General features: G+C 38.4%; 1 protein-coding gene across 2 annotated transcripts in view; it reads right to left on the bottom strand.

Annotated features, from left to right (window-relative positions):
• Positions 1-745: 745 nt before the first annotated feature.
• FUT9 (fucosyltransferase 9) overlaps positions 746-18,321 on the bottom strand; it is a 114,765-nt gene continuing 97,189 nt past the window's right edge. For both annotated transcript variants that reach the window (XM_037393090.1, XM_037393091.1), the window contains exon 2: positions 746-9,964. In XM_037393090.1, coding sequence (XP_037248987.1) covers positions 8,877-9,956 — 1,080 coding nt within the window. In that variant the 5' untranslated portion in view covers positions 9,957-9,964 and the 3' untranslated portion in view covers positions 746-8,876. The remainder of the gene's footprint in view (positions 9,965-18,321) is intronic.

Below are 18,321 nucleotides of genomic sequence, written 5' to 3'. Positions count from 1 at the left end.
AAATTTGCCTCTTTAATAGAAAGGAAAAGGATTTATGAAGACCCCAACCCATTCTTCAAGCTGCACAGTAACCAAACATAGTATACTGTCTTGGATAAACTGTGTGATCACTGGGACCAAATATTCTATTCTACTGGGAATACTGCGTTATTTATTACATTTGTTCCAGTGGCAACTACTTCAATTTTTTGCATATATATTTAAAAATAAAACTGACACCATTTTGTTAACCACTTGCTATTTTAGATACAGCTCTACAAACGTAGGTTATTTGTATAGTAGATAAAGCAATGGAATATGAGCATGCAAATTGCAACTCTACTCTGAGAACCTTTAAAATTATTTTTTGTAAGGTTACATAGACTAAGAAAGCCCTTTCCCAGTAGCAATTATCTTGTAAATTCCAAAAAATCAAATTGTTGCTGAGTGCTGCCTGATCTTGTCACTAAACGCAAGGCAAAGTAACCACAATTGCAGTACCATCCTGATTCAGCTGTGTTGTTTGCTGTATACAGCAAATTCATGTGACAGTCCATATGAATTCAGTCTGACCCTGAATGCTTACAAGAGCTTCAGGTGTAACAGATTAAAAAGAACTAAAATTCTGTTTGTGAGATCTCAGCCAGAAGTCATAGGCATGACTGGCGATAATCTTTAGATCAGTCTCTTGATAAGAACTATCACAAGAAGAGAATGACATCAGATCTACGAAATAATGATCAAAGACTATAATACACTTGGAATGTTATGTTTTTATTTGAAATATACCTATTACAATAATTTGTTAGGCTTATATAGAGCACTATTATTTACATAATTCAGCGTTTATCCTTTGGGGAGAATTCCAGTGCTCAATAAATAAGTCAGTGAGCTGCTTGTTAACCATCTTGGAATCAGAGTTCTCAAATATTAATTTCACATGAATGATGAAGTCTTTGAAATGGTTACAGTTACCTGTTGTTTCACATAGTAGGTATCTTCTGACTGCAGTCAAATTGTGTTGAAAACTCCGAACATAGCTATAGGTAATCAGAAGAAAGTTTAACAACATCAAATTAAAAAAAAAAATACTGGAAAATATCAGTGTCTGAACCTTTACATTTTTCAGATGCACCTCACTCAAAGTGATGATATTGTTCAAAGGGAACAAAGAAATAGTTTGGTAGAATCCTTGTTATAAAACATCTAAATCATGGGGCAAAATATATAATCAGTAATAAATAAAAAATGCAGCTTTTTATAAGATCTTTTAACATGGCATCATAAAATGTGCCTTCAGGTAAGGGTGGTTTTCATTATTTTATTAAATTTGGTATTCCATGGTTACTATTTCTTACACATGAATTTATGCATTATATATACACTATATAAAACACATAAAAGATTAAATTGTCAGTACATGAGTATCATTATCTGAGAAGATGAAGTAAGGGTTCATATCAGATCCCTCTCAACACTCAACAAGAAAGGGACTTAGGTCCTGATCTTGCAGTAAGAGAGTAAATGTGGTCTGATGTTTCTACGTACAGAACTTATCTTTACTGAGATCATACTGACACCAGTCCTGCATGTGTCAACCATTCCAATTTCATGTGACCCATCACAGAAAGTGGGTTTGAATCAGGACAAGAAGCTTACGGGGTTTTCTCCTAATTCTCACAAGGTATTTCAGAGGTCAAGTCCATGGCACATTGCGTGAGTGGCTGAATATCTATGACATTCAGCTATGGCACCCAGTTTTGTTTCCCTAACATACAGAACGACAGAAGGGGAATGCAACTCATAACTACCAGGCATTCATCCTAGCAAATGTAACATTATTATCATTATCACAGAATAGAAACTATCATTTATTGACAGTGTGCCTGCTTGTTCAACAAAACATCTTCGATTTCAGTAGCATTACAGTTTGGCAAAGAATAGTTTCTGAATTATCTTTGTTACAGTTTTGAATCTCTGGCACATTTAAGACACCCACCCACCTATTCAAATAATATTCTAAAGCAAATGAGTGTTTGCTATAAAATAACAGCTGTGTTGTAATGTGGAAAAATAGTTTACAAAAATAAGTACAAAAGTGATCTCAGATTTATGAATATGTTCATATAAAGAAGTCCCGACTAATCTTGTGTTAGAAATGGCCCTTGGTAGGCTGTGCCACAACAGTACATCACATTTTTCACAGTTTACAATAACACAGTTAAATTCACAATTTGATGATACCTTATATAAGAAAAATAGTATTTACAAACTATCATTTGGCATCTATTTTTAGCTTTTTTTTCTGTTTCAGTTCCCTATTTCCTTTTTTCTTTTCTTAAAAAGTGCAAATTACAGTGCTTAATAGAAGATTTTGCAAATCCTAATAAAAGTCAGTATATTTAACTGTTTTGTTCATTCATTGGAAAGAGTTTGGCACGTTTTCATATAGATTTCATATAGATTTCATATAGATGGAAAAGCGTCTCACTTTCCTCTCTTCAGTATATCCATTGAATCTTTAAAATATTAAATTGCACCAAGGGAGTTAACTTTCCAAAATTTTTAATCTCATATCTTATAACATGTGTTACAAAAAAAGACCAGCAAAGGAAAATGTAGATTTGTAGTTAATTAATTTGCCAAACAGCATATACCAGACTGACTTTTGTTACCATGTTAGAAAGAAAAGGATTGATGGGAACATTTTTCATCTGGTGACCGCTAAAGTGTTTAGGTACAGCTTCAAGGCTCTATAGGAAACTATCTCAACTTTACATATACATAAGTGTTGGTTTACCGTATAGCTTTCAGATTTTGCTATCATGCGTGTCCCTGTAACTGGATCCAAACAGGCTGTATCAAGCCAGCGGGATAAAGTTTCATCAAAGTCTGTTTTCCACTGGACTAATTGACAGAAAGAATAAGAAAGAATTGCTTTTGCTGCCAATTTGCAAATATTACATTATTTTCCTACTAATTATTTACTTAGGAATGTTAATGAAGAGTTCCCCTATGTATGAATAGTTCATTTGTACAGACTGCCATCATACCTCAACAAAATAAAAAGCCAAATACCCTCATTACTTAGAAAAGTCTTCTGCATAATCGTAAACAGGCATGGTGCAGGCTGCAGGAGTGTGTCCTGAGCCACACCGTCAGCATGCCAAGAAATGCACAGAAGATGGATGAATCTCAGGTCGGTTCTTTGCCTTGTTGGCTCAAAGCAGGAATGAGAAACCTGACTCAGATCACAGAGTCATCTGCCAGAGGCTGCCAAACAGCACTCTGTACAAACCTACTCATAATTCAGGCTATTAACCTGGAGGTGAAAGGCTCTCTGCCACATGAGCAAATGTCTGAACTATTCACTGCACAGAGACTGTTGGTTTCAGTTAATTGTGTAGAGAATATGGTGAAATAAAAGATTCCCAATTAATTACCTTTCCAATAGAATAATACAGTGACTTTTTCCAATATGAAAACTGCAGGGTGATGTCTCTAAGCCTAATTATTTCTCATGAGTTTATGGTTTTATCATGTGTATCACTGTGGCATTTGTGCCATGAATTTGAATTACTACTGCATGGTTTATTTAATCAATTTCTTGGCATTTCTGCACCTTTTATGAACATATCCAACCAGTATGAATTTTACACTGATTCTCTGAAGGTAGAATCAGCTAAAACTAGTTGTTCAAATTTTAGAAGGGAAACATCTGTGAACAAGAAGGTTGGTTTTTACCCCAAGCGTTCCACCCTGGGCTCAATCCTTTATTACTAGCATGGGAATCTCCCAAATCACCTGCTGACTCTGGTGGAACATTTGCCTGAGCAAGGAGCAAAAGATGAAGCTGAAATAACTGTCTTGTGTGAATCATATTGATTGATTTCTAAGATTTTAAAATAATTTATATTACAAACAAACAAACAAATAAACCACAGCTGTCAGCCAATATTAATTAAAAAGCCCATCAGCTGGTAGACAAACAAATACTTCCCCTGGACTCTCTTCTCACTAATGTATTAATTTTGACCAAAAAAATACATGAGTATTTGATTAACTTTCACCATTAGGTGAAATTTAAATAGGTCAGAAGACTCCTTGTCAGCCTGCACAGACACGCTTCTCATTCCCACTTTGCACATATAGTTGATCACTCCCAGACTCTCATCTAGACTCCTCCAAAAGGAAAGTCAGTATGGCTGAGACTCACCCTCTCTAGGGCATACTCAGTCCGGATTAAAAGGATGCATACACAACTAGGTTTATGCTTTCTTCCTAGGATAGTCGTCGCAATACTGCCTCAGCAAGCCTCAGCTCTTCTCACCTCTTATACACGTGCAAGTTTCACTCACCCTGCCCAGCACAGCAGGCTGTAAGGCAGAGAGCCATGCTGTGAGGGATGGCATGATGCAATGGTGGCACGCAAAGTACGCTGAAGCAGAAAAGGTAGGGCCAAGGACAGATACTAAGCCAGAATAGTCCAAACGTTTTCATTGTGGAAGTAGCCCAGTCTACTCACAGAATGGACATACATGATGCAAAAGAGGCACACAAATTGGCCTCTGCTGGCTATAGGCAGTGCTCTCTGGTACCGTTCCCAAAGGCAATAAAACATAACTGTCTGAAGCCCCAATGCATTAAAGCGTTTTAAGACACTCTTAAATTTAAGCCTGTGCTTGAGTCTTATGGTCTATAATGCATGTGCTTAAGGTCTTTCTTGAATCGATTCCAGAAAGTATTTCATGAGGACATGATTTACTTCAAAATCAAAAATAAAATAGAATAAAATAAGGATTCTGGAAGGTCAGATAAGAAATATGATTAGCTTGCTGACAGACTTCACTCTTTCCCCAAATGTGATTTTGTGTCTAATAAAAGAGATAATACAAGGCTAACAGAAGTCCTGTCCTGAATAATCAGCAAAAGTTATTGGTTATTTAACTGAAGCTTGCTTGATTAGAGATGGGAGAGAAATTCAATTTTATGGTGTTTTATTTAAAAGCCCAGTTTTGAGAAACAAACATAGTAGTTAGCAACGGTAGGTAGCTGTTTACTGTGCTCAGTAGCGCCAATTTCTCATGTCTTGCTCAGCCTGCATGAACTCTACAAATCCCCACATTCATGCTTTCTCAGTACAATTTCTATTTTATTTGATCTGCTTCTTAAAAGACAAGTATATTGCTGGATGCATCTTACACATTCTACCAGGCCTCACTCAGGCTGTTTGTTTCATTGTGAGTACAACCATCTTGGATGTCAAGAGATATTCAAAGAACTGGCAACCAGGATTCACTAAGGAATGAAGATCTCATGCTGAGCAAAAGCTGCTGTGGTCATTGAGTGTCTGTGACACAAGGAAAACTCTGCTTTAGAAGGCTCTGCTGCTGGTTTTCTCTGATGTCTGTTCACATTCAGAGAGGTAGCAATGCATCAACAGTTAGTATTTTATCTGTTTTGTGTCTTATTTCCACAGTGAGAAAAGGCAGTGATGTTGATAGCTCACTGCACAACAGAGAGCCTAAAACCACCCAAAATAACCTTTGTAAATGAAAGAATAATGATTACTCTCTATCTTCAGTGACTGACAAGATAACTTGTGACAAGTGCATACACAAGATTATTGTGGGATGGCGAATAAAATAACAATGCCTGAAATAAATTGATGAGAAAATAGTAAGAATCGGTGTGTTTTCTCATCTTTCATTTCTCTTTTCTTGTACAACTATCCTCTTTTGCCAGTGGTACCAAGGCATAAATAAGACCTTGTTCTCCATTTTAACTAATTCCATATAATTTATTTACCCTTCCATAATTAAATGGTTTTGCCCACTCTCCTTCACAGTGATTTACTATTCGAGTCTATTCATGCTAGCTGTTTATGTAGGGTAGCTCACTGAAGGAGCACAGACATCACAATGCTTAATGTTATATACAACTGGAATCAATGTTCTGTGGTTACGTGTGTAGGTCTAGGCAGACTGCCTTCATGCGTGCATGGAGTCCAGATGTTTTAAATCCATTGCTTCACATCATATACCACCTAGGCTGGACATGCCTGACGTTGCTTCATTTTCTGTCAGTAAAATTCTTTATATCCAGAACTGTTTAAGGCTCAGTACCCGAAGATCACTTTAAAATCTTCATAAAATAGCTGGCTCGCTTGTGTTCCAGCCCACACTTCTCAGGAATGTCAGTGAGGCATAAGGGTCATGTCTCTTGCTTAGGATTTGATCATGATGCTTGGCCATTTCAATCTGTATTAGATTACTCTCCTGTTTATTAATCTTTGAAACACTTCTATCAATGCAACCTAGATGCAAAGTATACAAGCCTTCTGTTGAGTTTCTGTGAAGAGAACAGCTCTCCCTGTTTCTCAAAAGGCTTTCACATTTCCTAAATTCAGCCCAAGATTAGCCATGCTGACTGGATCCAGTGCTTACAGAGATAATGACATTACTTACAGGCTTAAAATTTAGCGTATATTTCAAAACTTTCCTATGTATACACTGACTGATATTTGTAATAACAAGACATGTATTTCATTTTTGTGCTTATTTGTTATCAATATAACAATTTATTGGCTGAAACTTGATGCCAAGAAACCAGTCTGATTTGACACAAGCCCTTGTATCACTCAGCACAACTCCTACTATCTGAAATAAGGGACCGTGCGCATTCACCAAGGGGTGAATGTACTTCCCTTGAGATCAATGCAAAGCACTTCCAAATTCCAGCGTCAAGGGAATCAGATTATCCAGCCAAAGCAGTGGCATATTCAGTGACTGAGAATTTCACAGCCTTCCTGAAAACAAATAGTATGATGTCCAATAGCACCGACTGTAAACAATAGCCACTTGCCTTCAAAATGATAGCAATACTACTCACATTACATCCATGTAAGCACTTTGTTTTTAGAAGACTGGGTTTCGTTATATTGCATTAATTTGCAAGGTAAGCTTATCTTGTTTTGTACTGGGTTGCTGGTGAGTTTAGGGGGTTCATAGTATATTGCAAACTAGCTTTTAAAGACAGCAATAAATAGTATAAATACATATCTGGATCAGAATATATCTTTTGAAACCATAGGGAGAGCACAGTATTTCTATAACCTTTCCATGGAGTTTCCTGTTTAGAAATGTAACTACATTACTCTTACAGCCTTCGGTGTTTCTATTCCAGCCTGGGGTAAAAATAAATCTGACAAATCATCTTATCTTTTGCTAATTGTTTACCATTGTTTATCCCTTATTCCTTTAGCAACATTGTTATCTGCAAGTTTAATCTTAAGTCCTTGGTCAACAACTTCACTTGATCAGGGTCATATACATCATCTAAACAGAAGTTTTTACAGTTGTTTTTTTTTTTTTTTTTTTTCCCAGTGGGAGGTATTTGTGACATTTTGACTTGAAAAAACAAGATGATTGGCTTTCACTTGATATCACAACATATCCATACATTTATGTCATTAAACCAACCTTGTACATATGAATATATATAGCAATCTGGTATTTGAGTCTTAGCTGAAAGAAAAAAGTAATGAAATCAAATCACACATTAAAAGTAGACATTTTAAACAATCATGACTATCATCACACCTTTGTATTTGCTATCAGAGCAAATTTAATTCTTAAGAACTTATTTATATATTCAAATTGTGATAGCAACTGCTGCTTTTAAGAGTGCATTCGTTTATTTATACCTGTCATATAAAATATTTTAAAAAATATAATTAGCTTAATGAGTTGCATGGTTGAATATGTCAGCCTGATAACTTATTTACTGAATTTCAGCATAACTCTTTCAGAAAATTGTTTGGTCTTTTTTTTTTCTACGTTCTTGAGTCGTGACAGGATGTTGTCCAGTTAAAATTAGACTTCAACAGATCGTTACAGAATTAGTGAAAAATTCACAATTATTCAAGGAATTATATGAAAGAAATTGCTTAAATTTCTCAACAAGCTATTTCTAAAAATCCATTATTACCAGCTGAATTCAGTGCATGAGGCTGAAGTAATAAAATTCTAATGTTAAAATCAGTTTATCTCTGTATCAGTGTAACACCACTTACAGCTCTAGTTCAGGTAAATAATACTCGAGACACAATGAGACTTGCACCCAAAAAATTGTATGAATCTGGGCTTTTGTCACTAAGGTTGTTCATCTACTGTAAAACTGACTTCTTTATTCTTCAGAGGGTAAGAACAGACATATTCCTAAAGGAACTTACTGAAGCTATTTGTTAGGAAACATTTTTTGAAACAAAGACTGTCTACTATTGTAATACCTTTTAAAAACTATTTTTCGAGGTTCATCAACCTTAAAAAGGGGTGTGATTGACCACGCTGGAATAATGGTAGGTATTGAACTTTACTGTGTTATTAAAATGTAAGATGAACCATAAAAAACTTTACTGTCTTTTGAAATATTACACACATTTCAGACTGGAACAGCAATTTATGTTCTTAAAGTTCTCTCTGGCATTTAAAAGTTGTGTCTTCATTTTCCAAATAGGTTAAACAGCAAATGTAATGTTAAAATAAAAAAGTGTTAAAAAGTACTACTTTAAGTGTGGGACATATTTCACATAAATATGGAAAATCTTGTTTAAAAATTATAGTAAACAATCAAATATTCTTCAGTGCACATAATTAGTATGTACATTATAATTTAAAACTGAGTATTTATGTCTGATGATGATGGTCTTTTAAAATCTCTTATGAAATATAAATAGGATAGCCAAGAGAGGATAGCTGATAAACCATAACATAAAGTTCTCTTTTCCTTTTTTTTTTTTTTTTTTTTTCTCTTTTCCTCCTTCCTCTCCACTTGGACTGAAGTTTCCTCTGGCTTCTTCAAAAAAGTACACACACCACACCACACACACAAACAAATTAATTCCAAAACCATTTTTCTAAATTTCCAATGGACTTATATTCCTGGTGTCTTTTCACATGATCACAAGCAAGACATGCGTGTGATTCCCAGAACCTGGGAAGATGCACTGAGAAATCCTTCTTCCAGTTGAAATAACTAAGGTACATCTTGTTATTTTTGTCAAGCATCAGAAGATACTCTGCCAGGTCTCTGGGGGAGAGAAAATCTTCCACGTGTATGAAAGAATCTGCTGGAATGTAATTCTCATAGTTTTCTCTGGAAGGGCCCAGTACGACTGGTACTGATCCGGCCAGAAGAGCATTGTAAAGTTTCTCTGTAATGTAATCTTTGTGGATTGAATTTTCAAAGGAAAGGTAGAATTTGCAAGTAGAAATAGTTGGAATCAGGTTTTTATCATTGATGTAGTCTCCAAAGGCTTGTCCATAGGTATGTATTTCAATGTATTTGCTAAGTTCATTATAATACTTGACTCGAGCGTGCTCAGGGTTCCAGTTACTTACAACCCAACAGACCAAGTTTTCCTTACTTGGCACCTCAAATGTAAAGGAACTTGTACCGACCATCATGAAGCCATAAGGCACCTGAATATCTGAATCACGCCGATAAGTCAGGGTCAGGTTAAAGAGGTGTTCGATGCCACTCTTCTGTGGAGTATGAGTTGGAGATTCCAAGTTCATCCAAATCCACTTCTGGAATGGTGGCCTGGCTTGCTGAGGTAAATTAGTCAGATCCCAGCTAATGTCCCTGTGATGAATGAGAACAGCATGGGATCTGTTATATAGTGAGCGGTCAATAGTCAGATGGCACCCGTGGATATTGAACATTGTTTGGCAGGATGTTAGATCAAATGTCTGACCAAATGGCCAAACCCAGATCAAAATAGTAGTTTCATTAAGATTATCAGTTTTGGAAGAAAAGAAGCTCTTCATTTTCAAAACTGAACTGGCTGATTCTATAGGACCAGAGATCCAGCTATTTGTTGGTTTGATATAAATTAGTATAAATGCCATGAAACAGCCAAGGACAATGAAGATAATTAAAAATGGCCGGAAAATTCCTTTAGATGTCGATGTCATAATTTGTTCTGAGAAAAAAAGAGAGGAAAAGAAATTGAGAAAATAACATGAAGTGTTAAATTACACATATGTCCTGTTAAAGCAATCAGTCATCAGACATCAAAATGAATAGAATTTCAATATGACTGACCTGTAACCTCAGAAATTTCCTTTGAATGGAGAGGTATGGGTCTTTGCATGCTATTCATGACAAAGTGACAATATTTCTCCACATCACATTAAAAGCTAATTGACATAAATTAAAAGCAGGATTTTAATACATCTCATACTTGGTAAAAATCAGTATATATACGGAGAAAACTTTTTGATTAGAACCTAGGCCAAGAGTTTGAGACACACAAGACAGACAAAATTATCCTTTCATTCTGTCTTTGTGCCTGCGTAAGGGATAACATACTGCAGATTTAGTCCATGCATATTCGTGTGTATATACATTTGGAAGATATAGGATTAGAAGAATGAAAAAGGAAGGGACTAGAAATTTAATTCTGTAATCAGTAAGACTGTTAGAAAACTAGTTCGTGCTTGATGGCTACATGAAGATGAACATTCATGCCTTCTCCAGAGGATTCCTAAAACAGCTAAGGAAGGAAAGCAGCAATACAGGTTCTCAGCTTCCTTGTTCCCATATGCAGCCTCACATAGTTCCCACATAAAGAAAAATGAGTAAAAAGATGTCCTTAAAATATTTGATCATATTTTTATGCCACATTCCTGTGTTAAAAATAAGGAAAAGTAGAGATATGCTGCATCTTTGGGAGGTACAATTTTTCCCATGGGGAAAAAGGGGTATGGAGTTCATACAGCCTCCTTTGGCCTTCCTCTGGTTGTGTCCTCCTGAGAGAAGTGATAAATCTCTTTCCGGAACTTCTATTCCATATGTTTCTTGTGAAACCTAGCAAAGTTAGGGGTTGCTTACTGCTAACCTTTGCTCCTGAATGTAGCCCTAGAACTCAGAGGTGTTCTAAAAAAAAAACAGTTAACCATGTAAAGAGCACAAGGGAAAAGGAGTGGAAGTTAGTTACCAAAAGGAAGTCTTCTGAATATACTGGCCTACTTTAGAAAGGTGATTCTACAGTGCATTTAATGAATATAAATTGTCTGGCTTGCTTTCTCTGCATATTTTTCAATTATTTGAGTTTTGTTATCTTTGCTAGCTAGCTCCACAAAGATTTTATAAAAATACCACCCCTAAATACACACTTAAATATACACTATATATGAATAAATAAAAGAAAAATTCATAATCACAGAAAGCAGAAAGAGAATTTCAGGCCTTTAAACCAGTTTCATAGCTCATCTCCTCTAACCTGTGAAGTAAGTAGTTAAATTAAGCATGAAGACTGGTAGAATGTGATTCAGAGGTCCATTAATGCAACATAAATTTGCTGATTTGTGAGTGTAAAAACTGGTGTGAGTATAGCCCTACAGTTACAACAAATATGTTTTCACCTTTGTTGTTGAGGAAAGGAAAAAGGAGGGAATGTCATGCCTAGCTTTTCTCTAATGTTAGGAAAAAGTAATTTGCCACAATGTCTCTCCCATTTTGGGAAGGCAGATGGTCTTAAGTCTGGCTTTAGTTGTTGTGGTGGGTTAACCTTAGCTGGCTGTCAGACACCCACCCAGCCCCTCTCTCAATCCTCCTGCTCAGCAGGACAGGAGGAGAAAATAAGATGAAAATCTCATGGGCTGAGGTAAGGACAAGGAGATCACTCACCAGTTACTGCCACAGGCAAAACAGACTTGCCTTGAAGGAAATTAATGTACTTTATTGCAGATTAAAATAGATTTGGATAGTGAGAAACAAAGACAAAAGTTAAAATAATACCTTCTCCCCAACTTCTTCCCAGGCCCAGCTTCCTCCTTCACTCCCAACTTCTCTGCCTCTTCCCTGCCCCTGAGCCATGCAGAGGGATGGGGAATGGGGGAGTGCAGTCAGTCCGCAATGTTTTCCCTTTCTCCCTACACCTTTCTCCAGCTCCAACATGGATCCTTCCCATGGGATACAGTCCCTTCAGGAAAAAAACCTCTGCCCCTGAGTGGCCGTCCATGGGCTGCAGTTCCCTCAGGGCATATCCCCCTGCTGGGGCATGTGTCCAGGCTGCAGGGTGGGCATCCTTCCACTGCATCCTCCCTGGGCTGCAGGGGAATCTCTGCTCTAGTGCCTGGAGTGCTTCCTCCCATCCTCCTTCCCTTACTTTATTGGTCACAGGGTTGTTCCTCCCATTTTTTTCCCCCTCATTCCTCTACTACCTGTCCCTTTCTTACATGCGCTTTCCCCAAGGCACCACCAGCCTGGCTGTGGACCGGCCATGCCCTGAGCTGGGCCCACTGGGGCTCCAGCCTCTCCTCGCAGAGGCCCCCCCGCAGCCCCGGCTGCTGGCACCCAGTACAGTCATATAAAACACAGTGGTATGTTGATTCTGCCTCTTTTGTCTCAGCAGCTTTCTTAAGGACATACTTTAGCAGGTTCTCTGTGCTTTCAGCAAAATGATCCTGAACGGAGGTAAGGGGAGGAACTGTTGCGTCCATGGCTTTTCCACTTATCCTCATGAGTTTAAATCCCTCTGAAATAAAGATGAGGTTTTACAGCAGCATCACATGGGCTTTTTTTAGCCTATGTTGATTTTTGCTGGAAAGTATGTCTGGAGGGGAGGTTATGACCCGTGAGAGCGGAAGGCTGCTTCCCTGCCTCACTGCAGTGAAAGTCAGCATGGTGTCTCTGAGGAAGAAGGGATTTAGGCTGAGCCGCAATAGGAGATGAAGGTTAAGGGAAAAACAAGAGGCTGAGCTGATCTTCATGTAAGTTTGCTCTTCATTTCTGTGCTATTGAAACCAACACACATAATAGGTATAGCTTTTGATTGAACAATTAGTGTGAGCTGAGTTTGAACAATAGGTGGGAAAGGTGTCTATTCACCGAGACTGACCATTTGCTAGGGATTGAAATGGATGAGAAATCAGAAAAGGACCTTAACATTGTTCCTTGTGACTTACTCTCCCTCCGGTTAAAAGCCCTTTGACACAAACTTCTCTGATAGGGATTATTTTACACTAAGCTTTTCTATTAACTAATAAAAACCCTGCATCATCACATGGTGATTCTTGCTGTATAGGAAATGACCAGATATATGTATTCTGTTCTCTGATTGAAATTCTAATGTGTCCACGGTATTGCATTTGTGTAGAAAGCTTTTGAATTGTAGTGCCAATGTGAGGATAAACACTTGCTGTTTGTGCTACCCAGAGTACCAATATTAACATCTCACAAGACTAAATTAGGTGAGTTTACCTATTTTATCCCTTCCAGGTCTATTTCCTTGCATTGCTTTGCTGTCCTGTGAACTCATGTGCCCCATCCTGATCTGGGACCATGGTTCTTAGATTTTGTCTTTCAGCAAAACACTAGCCTACAGTCAGGATAGTCCTATTTAGTTTTTCATCCTTTGGATTCAGAGAGCTAACTGTTCATTATGCAGACTCACACATCCATTAGATGTATAGGCATCACTGGCATGCTTCACTTTGAAGCTACTGCTAATGGGATGGTGGAAAAGGGTTGTAAAAGCAAGACCTATTAAAACCTGGAATGAGAGGCTTGCAAGGAAGCAGAACACCTGAACAGACTCCTAAAAATACCACTTACCTATACACCAAAAGGCTGGATAGGAGTTTGTCATGGAATTCTATCTTTCTATTCCATTTTGTGCTAACTCCAGTAATAATTCTTAAAATGTGCACTGGGAATAGCCATAATTTTTCAGGATGAAGTGCTAATCTCAGATGCAATAACTTCTGTGCTTCATAAAGCAGATTAGGTAACCTACGGAATGGACCAGCAAACTCTGCCTTCATGGCTTTTGGGACTGTCCTGTACACAGGCAGGCAGCAGTACAGTGAAGGTGTGTGGCAAGCACTTGTTGACAAATACTATTTTCTTGAGAAGGACCTTGTCTGTACTGCCAGGAAGTATATGTTGTGGATTTTTGTTTGTCCACTAGAATTCATGGAGTATTTTTTTCACAGTATTCTCCAAAATGTGGAGTCTTTTCCATATTATTCATTTCCTTCTTCTCTTCTGTGCCCAAGATAACCATTGATCTCCTGCTGTAATTCTCACTATAAAGGTGACGCTAACGAGATGTTTGTTACAAGACATCCAGCCAAATAACCTTAGTTCACCCTTTCTCCTTCATGGCTTTCCTTTTACCACAGAATCACAAATTTCCTTTTTGCAAATCCCATCCCCCATCAATCTCTGTCATGCCAGATTCTGAAAAGAAAACTTTGTCAAAGAAATGTGTTTACTGAGCCTTTTGCCAACTGAAAGAATTAGGTGCTTTTGATAGTTTTATTATAAAGTACATTTCAAAGTGTTGTGGCATAGCAAGTATTTTCTTTTTTTCCAAGTTGAAAATATAGTATTTCATCAGTACAGGACTATTTTTGGCTGTTCAAAACTTAGCAAGGCTCCTTTTTAAGTGGAAAACTTGGCATCTATTAGCAAGCAACTCTTTTAGTAGCAGTGCAAACAAGGAGATAGTAACAGGGTACCAGCAACGTTAACCCCAAGTACACCAGGCAAGGCTTGCAACAATATATCTGTTTTGTGAATGCATCAGGTCCACTAAGACACAAAATGGAATTTTATGGAAACAGTTTCATCATGGCTTCATTACAACTGTGACTAGTCAGTCATTCCAGAAGGCAGAGATGTTTTTTTCTGGTTATGCAACATGCAGGAGGGAGAATGTGTAACATTTTTGGTCAATAATATCAGTGCCGGTTTCCCTGGTGTATTTTTACATCAGTTTCTCTGGTATACCCTGAAGGTTTTGCCAGTAGCCCAATATATTACTGCTTGCAGAGGTGTAACTTTCATTACTAGTCTAATCCTGCAATTTTCCAAAGGAAAAGGACAAAAAAATTAAGCTGAAGCAAAGGTTTTTGAAATCATGAACACATAAAAAAAAATTACTTGTGACTTTTATCATTTACAATTCTTAAGTGTTCAGGGCTAACTCTTATCTTCATTGTCACTTTGTCTCGGGATGACTCAAGACAAAATAATTAACAGTCTCAAGATAGTCACTGAGGACCACTCCTGGGATCAGACCGGGCTTTTCTGGCACAGAGGACTTACCAAGATTGAGGGGCAGAAGGACAGGGAGGCAAACAGAGGTCTCAGAGGTAGACCCATTTAGAAGCAGAGGGCTAGCTAGGTAGATATTCCAGGGTTATTAAAAGGACTTGAAAGGAAAAGTCAAATGCAGTAGGAACTGACAGGAATTACAAGCAAACAATTGTTGCTGTTAGAAAGAAGGCTCATTTGTAATTGCTCTCCCTGTCTTCTGGTATGTTCCACCAGCCTCCACCACAGCATATCTGCATTTATGTTAAGAACTGTGTTTTCTTAGACCACACTTCCAATTAGCTGAAGCTTTTCTCACCTGCAGCATGAAAAGAAAACTGATTGCTTCAGGATAGCCTGAGTGTGAGTTCCTATCTCCCAGTCACTGCTGTGTGGACCTGCCCCAGACTGCTTTTGCTTTAGCTCTCTGAGACTGAAGAATGCTTCTTTTAATTGGAATTAACTCTGGCCACTCCCAGTTATGCCTACTCTGTCTCAACTGGAATGGTGGATTTCCCCCCTCCCCCCTCCACTATCCAAACATGGACTTGCTTCCATGCCTTTCCACGCCTGTAACACGGATTTCTGAAAGCAGCCCAGTATGAAAGGCTCAACAAAGCTGCATACAGTTAAAGGCTGAAAGCTGAATGAGCTGCTAATCTCAGACTGCGTATTTTTATTCTATTGTTTGCAACACTCTTTTTCTTCCCCTCTCCATCTTCATTGCTTTTGGGTTATTTGTTCAGTTTCTCAGATTCCAGTTTTGTGTATTTGCACTTTGGGAACAGTATAGAATAATTTTATTCAACGGTGCTAATTTTTATTTCGAACAATTTTAGAAAAATTGCCCAAGAGAAACCTGAGCACAGGTAGCCATTAAGAGATTGCTTAGGGATGGTGCTGAACCCACCTCTGGATAGGCTTGTTAAGAGCAGGTTAGACAAGCACCACTAAGAAAGAAGAGATTTTGCCCCCAGGTCTGGGAGCTGGGCTAGATGACTTCATTTGATTCCTTCCAGGCTTGTGCTCAGTGATAATATTAAACACAGATTCTTGTAAAATGCACCTAATAAAAGCACAAGCTAGCAGTCTAAGATTGCGAAGAATTGCTGAATAAATGAGTAAAAAATCTGCCGTCTTGAAACTTGTCTTGCAGACTATGAAATAACCATACTGTGCACAATGAAAATGTGAAGGAAACAGAAAAACTGGATGGACAACAACAACAACGTCCCTGTTTTGGAAGGCTAAACGTAAAGCTCCCTGTCAGTTGCTAGTTGAGGTACTGCTGCTTTTTTGAGAATCTCTGAATTTTGTCCCCTCAGGCCCTGTTGAGGAAAACCCTATTCTCCGCTCCCTTCTCCCAATTGCTGTGCATCACACAGCATGCTGCTATGGCTCAGCAGCCCCACAGCCTTCCCCTGTGATTGTCATCTATCCTGTCTTTCTCCCCATGGCAGTCACACACTGTCACTCTCCAGCTGCTTAGGCAACAGCTCAGTGGTTCCTTTCTGCAATCCAACTGTGCAGCAAAAAGCATCACCCGGGAAGACAGAGTCTCTCAGAATAACAGAGGGAGATGGCTTCAATGGCTTCAGCACTGCTGTCCATACTGGAGTGACCCTATCTCTACCCCCACTGCCACATATGAAAAAAAAACCAAAACCAACCCAAAACATATATATATATATATATATATATATATATGTATATCCTATCAGCCTATCAGCATGGAACTTTTCTAGACAATCTAGTGTTAATGTCAGGACACCCCACTTCACACTGCAGCTGTGTTGATTTCTAATTATGAGCTTTTAGGTTTGTCTCAGAGGGAACATGAGTACTCTCCATTCCCTCCCTGGCACAAATGGGAAATACGTGCATGCAAAGCTATCTGAAACCTCAGCAGCATTGCCAGCCTTGGCAACACACAGAGACAGGACCTTTTTTTACCTTAACGTCCACGCTGGCTTGTCCACATCACAGCTAGGTTATGACCAATAGTGATGGCTTTCCATACTGTGCTAGCTACAGGAAAAGGAGTTCTTCACCACTGTAGCTTAGTTGCAAACTTTATCTGCCTTGCCAGGAAAGTGCTTTTTATCTTCCTGAAGGTAAAGTTCATCCTAGCTATGCAGCACAAACCAGTCCACACTTCTTTCAAAAGCCCTGAAAAGGCTCTGCACCAAATGAAGCTGATCAAAGAAAAGCTGTCCAGAAACAAGTAGTCTCTTTCTCCCTTCTTTCCATGTGGTTTGGGGACAGCAAACTTCTGTTCTCTCTGATTCTGCCAGAACTGCAGAAAGAGCTCTTCAGTAGCTTTGTGGCTGGCTTATAAAACTGCATCTGACCAGCTGCAAGATAAATAACATTACCTGCACAAGCTATGTATTTGTGATGGCCACCAGCCCACCAGAAACCCTAGTGAACTCACAGTAGCTGTGAAAATGGTGTGAGCTAAGCCAAACAGAGGTGGAGCCTGAAGTGGCAGAAGAATCAGAGTCTTTTCTGTGCGTGTGTGTTAAACTCCACATCCCAGAATCACAGTTGTACTGGCTGATTTCTTATTATATAGTTCCCTGTACAATGGAAAAACACCTATGCATGCAAAGCAGACAAATCAGAATCAGGCTGCCTGCTTATAATAGCCAACACTTACTGTAGGGGACATTACTTTTGTGGCAAAGCAAGACTTTTGGAGCCCTAAGCACCAGCTGTGTGTGTAGATATGATTAGAGGCTGTGTGCAGTAGTTACACTGCTGAATCTTGCTGCATAGGCAAGCTCAGAAATTTTAATTGGGACTTAATGCTGCTTTTTTTGCAGATACAACTACATAGATCTGGAGGATTCTGCAAGTGGCAGCATAACTCCCGGCATAGATCTGGCCTCTGAAAAATACCATAAAGTCCTTATAATCTAATCTGTACTTAACATTACTTTTCTCTGCCTGTCTAGCACCTTTTTCTTAAGAAACTCAGTATACCTCTGGGTTTGGGGATCTGTGCTGTTGTAACTGGTTTATTTTTAGGATGTAGGTCAATGTTCTTGCTTGAATTTGCAAAGTCTTAAGTGCTATGGATACTACAGTGTGGCTGAAAGGGAGAATGGCATTTACTAACATAGAAGGAAAATGGGGAAGAGAGGTGATGATTTATAGGCTTATTATTTTGAAATATATCCATATTCTTTGCAAATCAGAATATTTTTTCTTCTTCCCCTCACAGGGTAAAAG

Source organism: Falco rusticolus, chromosome 6 (assembly GCF_015220075.1).
Source record: "Falco rusticolus isolate bFalRus1 chromosome 6, bFalRus1.pri, whole genome shotgun sequence".
Lineage (NCBI taxonomy): Eukaryota > Metazoa > Chordata > Aves > Falconiformes > Falconidae > Falco > Falco rusticolus.
The sequence above is the reverse complement of the archived record's forward strand: the minus strand, read 5'-3'. Positions and strand labels throughout refer to the sequence as shown.